The 9,261-nt window shown below is 40.7% G+C and overlaps 2 protein-coding genes across 2 annotated transcripts in view; one reads left to right on the top strand and one right to left on the bottom strand.

Moving 5' to 3' along the window:
- RPE65 (retinal pigment epithelium-specific protein 65kDa) overlaps positions 1–1,334 on the top strand; it is a 6,060-nt gene extending 4,726 nt beyond the window's left edge. Inside the window, 4 exon segments of the mRNA XM_010179763.1 lie at positions 1–81; positions 189–283; positions 393–504; positions 1,183–1,334. The exon segment at positions 1–81 is cut by the window's left edge and continues 4 nt beyond it. Of these exon segments, the coding sequence (XP_010178065.1) occupies positions 1–81; positions 189–283; positions 393–504; positions 1,183–1,334 (440 nt within the window).
- An 839-nt stretch (positions 1,335–2,173) lies between these two features.
- The window catches only part of LOC104536999 (methylcrotonoyl-CoA carboxylase beta chain, mitochondrial-like), a 9,604-nt gene continuing 2,516 nt past the window's right edge, over positions 2,174–9,261 (bottom strand). Inside the window, exons 3-12 of the mRNA XM_010179762.1 lie at positions 8,702–8,880; positions 7,703–7,783; positions 7,088–7,266; positions 6,588–6,780; positions 6,105–6,196; positions 5,492–5,648; positions 4,642–4,764; positions 3,929–4,077; positions 3,327–3,408; positions 2,174–2,257 (exon numbers count right to left, since the gene is read on the bottom strand). Of these exons, the coding sequence (XP_010178064.1) occupies positions 2,174–2,257; positions 3,327–3,408; positions 3,929–4,077; positions 4,642–4,764; positions 5,492–5,648; positions 6,105–6,196; positions 6,588–6,780; positions 7,088–7,266; positions 7,703–7,783; positions 8,702–8,880 (1,319 nt within the window). The remainder of the gene's footprint in view (positions 2,258–3,326; positions 3,409–3,928; positions 4,078–4,641; positions 4,765–5,491; positions 5,649–6,104; positions 6,197–6,587; positions 6,781–7,087; positions 7,267–7,702; positions 7,784–8,701; positions 8,881–9,261) is intronic.

The raw sequence follows: 9,261 nt of genomic DNA, 5'->3' as shown, positions 1-9,261 counted from the left end.
ACACGACGGCCACGGCGACGCTGCGCAGCGATGAGACCATCTGGCTGGAGCCTGAAGTGATTTTCTCTGGGCCGCGCCATGGTAAGCACACAAAGCATGGTAAGGCGACCCTGAAGCACAGCAAGTAGCCCCTGTACTCTATGTCCCACCAAACCTCACACACATATGTATATTTTTTTTTATTGTAGCCTTTGAATTTCCACAGATCAATTACAAGAAATATGCTGGGAAACCTTACACATACACGTATGGGCTGGGGCTGAATCACTTTGTCCCGGACAGGGTAACTATCAGTGAACGGGTGAGGTGCGACTTTTCCATGAGCTTTGAGCTTAAGGGCAAGAAAGATTATTTCTGAGAGGCGGGGTTTTTGGTTTTTTCCCTACCTTTAGCTTTGCAAGCTGAATGTTAAAACAAAGGAGACCTGGGTGTGGCAGGAGCCAGATTCATACCCGTCGGAGCCCATCTTCGTTTCCCATCCAGATGCCTTGGAGGAAGATGATGGTAACACTGATTTGATTTTTGATTTTCATAGCCAAAACATTTCATATTTCAGGATGAAATTTCATGTCGGCTGTTCCCAGTTTAGGGAAGTGCTTAAGCATAAGTCCCACTGAAATGACAAGGATTTAGGTAAAAGCTTTCCTTACTGAAGTAGACAATATGCATTTTAGGAATATGTTTAAGTCTCTCACTGTTCCTTCAACCCAAGAGCTAAATCGTCCCATCCATCCCACAGGGATGCCAGGATCCAGAAAGAGGCATCTTGGTGCATTAAACCTGGCAGAATTATAACTTATAAATTTATAGAGGAATTCAAAATGTTGAAAAAATTAATGGACAAATTTAATATATATTCTGGTCAGTGATGTTTGTCATCAGCCCCTGCAATAGCTGTTTAGTTCCCTTTCAGAATAAAAACATTTTTCAGTTTTAAAAAGAAACACTATAGGAGGTGCTGGCACACCGATTGCAGCAAGGCCCTAGAACAGCCTAAGAAATATACGAAACAGTGTGTGAAATAAAGAATCAATCTCAGTTTGCTTCAGAACTGCTGACTGTGCAATAATAAGGGGATTTACTGATGTTTGTGTGCAATTGGATGCTGGTACCTGGACCAGCCAAGGGAAGGGCCCAGCCAGGGCACCCCTGGTTCAGGTTTGCTGCTTTCCTCCCTGCCAGGGGTGGTGCTGAGCATCGTGATCAGCCCGGGCGTGGGGCCAAAGCCCGCCTACCTCCTCATCCTGAGCGCCAAGGACATGAGCGAGGTAGCCAGGGCTGAAGTGGAGGTGAACATCCCTGTCACTTTCCACGGCCTCTTCAAAAGAGCATGACCGCCACCTCAGCGCATTGCATCAGGTGACCTCCAGCTCCAAAAAGGAGCTTCCACATCCCTTTTTATTTGTGTGGCTGCTTAAGATTGAGCATTTCAGTCCTGTTGATGATTCTTCAAAATATTTAAAGCAGGTATTTTTCAAATGCACCCTTTGGCATTAGAACTGCACAGTTAAAACACCACAAGTTTGGGGTGGTGGTGAGGAGTCTTTTGTTTTTACAAAATTAAACTTTGCAGCTGCAGCAGAATTAAAGACATACGAAACAGCTCAGTACCTGTACATATGGTAACATTACGTAAAGCAGCCTCTGTGTGCTGTTATGTGCTTTGAGAAAAGGTAGTTTTCAGCCTATACTGAAGAATTAGGGATTTCAATTTCCTTCAGTATCCTCAGCACACTCTGAGCGGGGCCTTTCCCCAGCTGCTGGGGCAATCTTGCTGCAGGCAGCGTCTTGTGCTTTGCTGAGGCTGAAAAACCACACACGCGAGCTTATGCGTTTTCTGCCAAAGTGCAGTTTCCTGAGGTCTGGATTTCACATTAAAACGAATACGAAAAATATCAAGCAATTGTTACAGCTTGGGATGAATTTTCTTCCTTAGAGTGCTCTGGACTCTCACCTTAATCCTTCCTTTTCACATTTTCAACTAATGTCGTAAGATGCTATGGTTCTAAATACAAACTTACTGCTAACAGACTTAAAATCCAGGATTCTTGCTTGTCTGCAATGGTTTAATATTTTTATTAATGTTATCAAAGAATTAAAAAATCATGTACATTAAAGATTTCTAGTCCACAGCAGTAACTTGAGAATGCTGGTTCTTTGCAAAAGGCTGTAGTCACATCCTGATGACAGGATACTGACACGGAGATGTGACCTGGTATTTCTGCTGGTCCAGGATCTCCAGGCACTGTGCGATAACCTAATTAAAAACAAGAAAATATGGAACTGGTTTTGGTCTCTAAAAAGAGAATTCTCTGTATTCCACTGCTACTGGAGCACACATTGTCTTTTGAAAGCCTGTTTTAATGAAAAGCATATTGTGGATCTGCACGTGCTGTCAGCTCAGACAAAGCTAAACATCAACTCCATCTATTAGCAAGAACAGGGATAAATTAGCAAAACAATATTGTAAAAAACAGCTGAATATGCAAACATGAATTGTGGAGTGCTGGTAAAAATTTACTCAAGAGCAGCAATGATTCACTTCAACTGTCACGTATTTTCTTTTCATATCTAGTTCATAAAGAGAGGTAGTCCCTGGGCTCTCATACTACAAAATACCTCTCGTGCTCTTCCCTAACCAAAGTTCCCATAAACTCCACAGAAAACATTTAACATCTATGTAACACCATAAATATGTACCATGTTTAGAAGGATTAATTTGTAGTAGGCTTTCTTTGTCATCTTTAAGTAAACAAGCTTCAAAAGAACATTTTAAGTATTGCTAATAAACCAGGAGAATGAGGAAAAATCGAAGAACAAAGGTGATGGCTTTCAGAAAGAATCTAATGGAGTGGATGTTTAAAAATGTAAATAAAAAGGCAGAGTTGGGGGGCCATTCCAAATGTAAGCAGCAAATTTCAAAGCAGGAAGGGAAAGTAGCAAAAAGAAACATCGTAGGACAAAAGAATGGAAACAATGTGGATGGTGCAGAGCCTGAAACAGTGAAGATAGGGGAGATTATGCAAGACTGAAAACAAAGAATTCGGATACAGAATCAAATGGTAAAGTCAACTGAGGAGTTCAGGGAAATGCTGCAGTCACACAACCAGAATTCAACAGAAATGTTTTGGCTAGACTAATGGGGAAAAGATGAGAACTGCAAAGACAAGTAACACAGAAAACAGAGTGAGAAGTGGGAGATCCAGCTCTGGGAATCTGCGTGATGCTGACCTTGAGCGAGTCACAGGTTTGAACATTTGCTGTAAGACCCTTTCGAGATCTGAGCACAAAACGTACTGTAAAAACATGTAACGTAAAACCCCTACCTTCCTAGTATTTTGAGGCAAAATTACACCATCATCCCAGAGCCTGGCAGAGGAGTAAAATGCACTACTTTCTTCCTCTAGCCTGGAGAAGACAGATTTAAACAAGCTTAAAAGCACAAAAATGTAATGAAAAATATCAGGCCTGTAAACCAAAATCAGATGAAAAAGGCACATACTTCAATCTCAAACGAATGTACAGTACTACTGTTAAAATTAATTAGAATCCAGCAAGTAACACAGACCAGATCAGATCATTCTGCAGTACAGACCACCCTCCACACTCAGAAGATTGTGTGTTTAATATACAGCAGAATGTCTTGATCTGGGGCTGTATGATTTGGGGGTCGGTTTGTTGGGTTTCATTTAATTTTGGGTTTTATTTGTTTGGTTGGTTTTGGGTTTTTTTAAGTCAAATATTTGTGTTTCCTCAAGAAGATCCTAAGAGCAGACAAGGACTTAAATGGTAATTTAAAATATTTTTCAGTAAATTCAGGTTTGCTTTATTTATTTGGGATGTGTTGACCTGCAAGATGAACATAAGTGGGTAATTCAACTGATTCAATCCCAGTGTAACTGCAAGGGTTTATGTTTAATGTCCTTACTTTTCTTTCAGATGTTTTAGCTCTGTTTCACCTCCTGTACAGTCACTGTTCCCAGCTCGTGGGACTGTGGAGAGATGTCTTGGATCTACAAGAGCCACTCTTGCATTAGGCCACAAGAACAGGAAGTTTGGACTGAACGATCTCCCGCACTACAAAAAAATGTACAAACTCACTGAAATTTAGTCCCCAAAAAGACAGCTGTAGGATGACACAATCGCGTTCAAGGCAGAATGTAATACAGTTTAGTTTGGAAAGCATTAATGATATGGCTCACAATTCCCTCTGCTTTCAATGCTGCTGTTTTATTATTTCATCCTTCCTCCAAGCACTTACATGTTTAATTCTGAGCCCTACAAAGAGCTGTACTGCACTTACCAGCAGCGTGAGCAGCTCACACAGCAGCACAACTACAGGAGACAGCCTCCTTCAGCGCTGCAAACAAACAGCACGTGCAGAGGAAAAGGCAGGATTTGCTCCTGAGTACGGATATTTTCAGATGACCTCATTTTTTAGAACTGGCTCTAGGTTCTTAGATGCAATTTTCACTAATCACATCTTGCGATGCATTTGTTACTTTAAAAGTAGTTAAAATAACGGATTGAGTTAAATGTCTGTAACAACAGCTGTTCATGGTTTAAAAATGAAGTGCTGTGAAATCCTGGTGTAGTGTGAACAGCCTATTCCCCAACCCGTTAGATTTATGCCGCCCATACCATAATGTAACTTTCGCTCCCGTAACTGCCACCAATTACAATAGTTATTTTGGGAACAGCAGCACAAGCAACAGCACCCATCATGGAGGCCTGGGCTTTTAATCTCTTGGAGTGAGCCTCTGCCTGAAATGAAAATAAAGATTTTAGCTCCTTTAAGTCTCTCTTCTAGCTTCCCTCCACTCCCACCAAACCTGCATTTCTGAAACATTTACTGTATGATCATTTCTTCCACAACAGTAAGACAGCATCATTAACTACCACAGCCCATGATGCACTTATTTAACAACATAAATCAGCAAAACAATTAAAACCAGTGTGCAAAAACCTACAATGCTGAGCAACGCCAGCTCTCCCAGGCATTTGCAAAGCTCGGATACAACAGAATAATGCCAGGCTTTGGTGAGAGCTGGGAGGAACTGGGCTGCAAAAAATAGATCAGAGAATCTAATGTAGGTTTTACTGTGAGGCTCTCTGTAGCCCAGGACAAAATAAAATGTACTTTAATGCCTTCACTTTTCTAAAAGAGAAATATCTATTTTTCTGTGGTATCAGAAGAATTGTTGGGCTGTATTTCAATGTAAAATGCACCACAAATTCCAAGTTTTACAGCTTGCATGGCAGCTGGGCAGTACCATTTTAGATAAGCATGGAGGCCTGCTTAAAATCAGAATAAAGCAAGAATACTAATGGACAGAATTAAGAACAAAGTAATTATGAAGCTTCATGGTTTAAACCATCAAGAATAGTTTAAAAACAGTATTTTCCTAGCAATTAATGATTTCCAAAGTGTAAAACACAACAAGAACTAGAAATTGCTTCAAGTGAGCATATTGAACAAAAAATGCCATACCTGTGAGATGCTCGTTGGCTCTGCTGTGTGGGGAGCAGTATTTTGGAAAAAGAGGATGGGAATGCTCCGATGGCCACACAGCTGGACGAAATGGCTCCCCTTGAGAGAGGCATCGTGAGTCAGCTCCCCGTTGTTGGCTACTACCCCCACCAAGTGCCTGCAAAGCAGACACAGCAACAATTTCACTTCACCATGCAAGGTTTTATTGCGTGGGTGTTATCCCATCTCCACACCATGGCAGAAGGGATGAATGCTCCTGGCTCAGTCTGGGAAGGAAAGATTTAAAGATGCCGTTTTGTATTTCTTAAGGAATCTGCTGAGATTTCAATATTCCAACTGTCTGGCTAGTAATTTTTGTGAGCAAACAAATCATTTCACAAAGTCATGAAAACCATTTATTTGTAACCACTCTCTGCTGCTCTTGGCCGAAGACACAATGAGCTCAGAACTCAGAGACAGATCAGGCTTTCTAGAATAATTTTATTACCAATTCTTGCCAATTTGGAACTTCAGAAACATTGTTAGTGGAAATACCATAAAACCTGACAATGATATGAAAACTGTTTTGACAAATCTGTCCGTACATTCTGATAGTGAAAAGTTACAGCCTTACCCTTCCACGTGGCCAAATCCTGTTACTAATGTTGTTCCATAATTAGCCTTGAACTCCTGGAATCTGCTTCCATCCATCAAACGGCTCAGAATCTGCAAAGAAACAGTCTTTACTACAGAAATCTGCGTGAAAATAGGATAGTTGTGCTAAAAGACACACTCTGTTCAAATACAAAGGAGACCTGTACAGTACAAGACATACTGACATAACAGCATCTCAAACAGCGCATGGAAACCTACAGGGATAAAACGGCATCATCTGTAATTATTTTATCTCTAGCAAGTTTTCAGCTTCAGTATTTTCTATAGTTCTACAGAACTGCTGCCATTCTGCTTTGTTGCAGACTCAGGACAGTTTGGCAACTGACTAGGTAATACTACAGAGTATTTCAGGAACTTCAGGATTCTCCAAGGGAGAACAGTCTGTTCACCCAGAGCTCCTAGTCAGAGCAGACTGGAAAGACAAAGGAGCACAGTGTCTTACCAATTGTACAGGAAGAGTACACCTATAATCCCATGGTGCCAGCCCCAGGAGCTCGTCACAGCTATAGAGAGGACTGTCATGCTCTGTGACCTCCTCTGGCAGTGGATCGTAATTTAGTGTTGAGATAACATTTCGAATACACTCATAGGCTTCCTTTTCTGAAGATGCAAAATGGTCACTACAGCCACTGACTCTGAGAGAGAGAGTAACATTAATTAGTACTGAATGAATAAAATCATGGTAGAAAACCCAAACTAAAACCCTTAATCTGTACTGTGACTCTCCAAACTCCCTGAAAACACTGTGTGAATTTGTTATTGTATGAACAAGCTGGATCACCTGGAGTGGGAATTCCCTACATGTTTTTCAGTCCTTGAGGACCATATTGCACCCTGTCACTGGAGTAGCTTCAGTCACATTAATTCAAGATAAAATGACTTAGTTTCTTGAAAGCTAAGTATGATGAATTCTCTACTATTGTTGAGACTTATTTCACATACTCAGAGTGAAGTTTGGCTCCTCCCAGGTCCTCGGGAGAGACATATTCTCCTGTAGCAGCTTTTACCAGAGGTGGTCCGGCAAGGAACAGCGTACCAATTTTATCAATAATCACAGCTTCTTCTGCCATGGTGGGGACATAGGCACCTCCGGCCACACAGGAGCCACACACCACTGCCACCTGAGGGACACAGAAACCAAAACAAACCAAGATGCTGCAGAGGGAAGAATGGAAATGCAAAAGCATTACTTTTATTTCAGAAACGTTCAAGAGGCTAAATTGCAGCTTGGGGAATAATGAGCTGCAAATACAAATACCAGCATGAACAACAACACTGCTTTTTGAGAGAGTTCAATGTTTGCTCTTAAATAACCTAGCGATTTGATACTTTCCATCATGATCAGTCAGTAAACGCTTAGAATATCCTTAAGGCTGCAGTATTCTGTTACATGAAGTACTATTGGAACCTCCCTCCCCACAGATAGAATAAGTGAGCTTTAGGAAATTTTTCTGGGATCTTTGAGAGTTGTTCCTAGAATCTGTATTAGAACAAAACTTTTTCAGAACTCTGTTATCACTTTTACTACATTTACTTGTGCTGCAAATGACACCGTACCTGTGGGATCCTCATGGCAGACATTCTTGCTTCGTTGTAGAAAATTCTGCCCCCATGGGACTTGTCAGGAAACAGCTCTGACTGTCGGTGCAGAGAAAACACAACGTGAGTTCCAGCACTAACTACAACAGCCAATGCTTCCTCTTCACTCCATTCATTCACAAAAATATCATAACTGACTGGGAAGGTCACCGCTAACAATCATACCCGAAACTTTCACATACAGCATTTGCTGGGGTATTTAATCCCCTTACACATTGCGCAATTCCACAAAAATAGCCACATGTTTCAAAAGCAGACATAAGTTTTGTAATTTTTTTGTGAAACGGATTTATTCTATGCAAACTGAGACTGTAAACGTGGAGAAGGGGAAGCTCATGTTTGTACTTTATCTGTGAAATTACTTCAGCAGTTTCCCTTTTTACTTGGTTTCTGATACAGTTCCTTAAGTCAAAACTTTTTCTATGTGTTTGCTTTTAGTCCGGAGAGGGAACAACTCTAGTCTCTGTGATAATGTGACCTCTGTACACTGGAAAGTAACCTGTACAAATTCTCCTTTTACAGTAAGAATTTTAAAAACTACATTTTTAATGGCCATGGAGTTTACTGCATTAGTACCACAAACATTACAATAAAATACAGAGTAATTTTACAGATTCCAAAGTTGAAAATAGAAACCTCAATGTACTACTCTATTAAAGACACAAAAGCATTTTGGTGCACAGAGGAATACCCATGCTTGGTCAGCACTTCGCACCCTCACTGATATCCAAGTTTCTAAACTTCGATCAGATGCTAGGTACAAGATTAGCCAACATGATCATCACTGTTACAATCCATCAAATCATCTCCTGGACTCTGATTTGTGGGCAAAAGTCAATTCAAGTACAACAGACAATGAAAAATAAAATACAACATGAATCTGAGGTTTACTGCTAAAAATTAATATAAATAAGATAAACAGAGGTATTTTCTTCCACGAAGCGGTTCCAGTATTACCTGCAGTGGTAGAAACGCTCCCCCGCTATCAACAAGGTAGACAGATAGGAGTCTGTTCTGCATGGCTATTTCCTGAGCTCTTAATTGCTTCTTCACTCCGATGGGATAAATCGTTCCTCCTTTCACGGTTGCATCGTTGGCCATGAACACACACCAGACCCCACAGATTTTGCCAATTCCTGCAAGCAGTACCACAGACAATTATCAGGACTCTCTAAAACACCACACACAAAACAAGGGGGACAAATTATATCCAGGGTGTTCTTCTGGTAACACTATATGAAGAAGCAGCAAATTAAGTTGTAAATACCACACAGGGAAGAAATCTATAGCTCTTCTCTGGAATAACAAGCTGAAAGCCTATGACTTCTTTAAAAATCTAAATGACAGAAGACAGGACTTGAAATAAGCAATAAAAACTACGCAGTTTGACTTCTGACTCTTGAGATAGCAAGGAAGGCAATTAAAAATTACCTGCATAAAACTGAAAAATGTAACAATCTCTGACAAAAGATAGGATTTAATACTCTGTTCTTCTAGTTACTTTTTAACCTGGCACC

The sequence above is a fragment of the Mesitornis unicolor genome, unplaced genomic scaffold, assembly GCF_000695765.1.
Source record: "Mesitornis unicolor isolate BGI_N332 unplaced genomic scaffold, ASM69576v1 scaffold44452, whole genome shotgun sequence".
NCBI classification, from domain to species: domain Eukaryota; kingdom Metazoa; phylum Chordata; class Aves; order Mesitornithiformes; family Mesitornithidae; genus Mesitornis; species Mesitornis unicolor.
The sequence above is the reverse complement of the archived record's forward strand: the minus strand, read 5'-3'. Positions and strand labels throughout refer to the sequence as shown.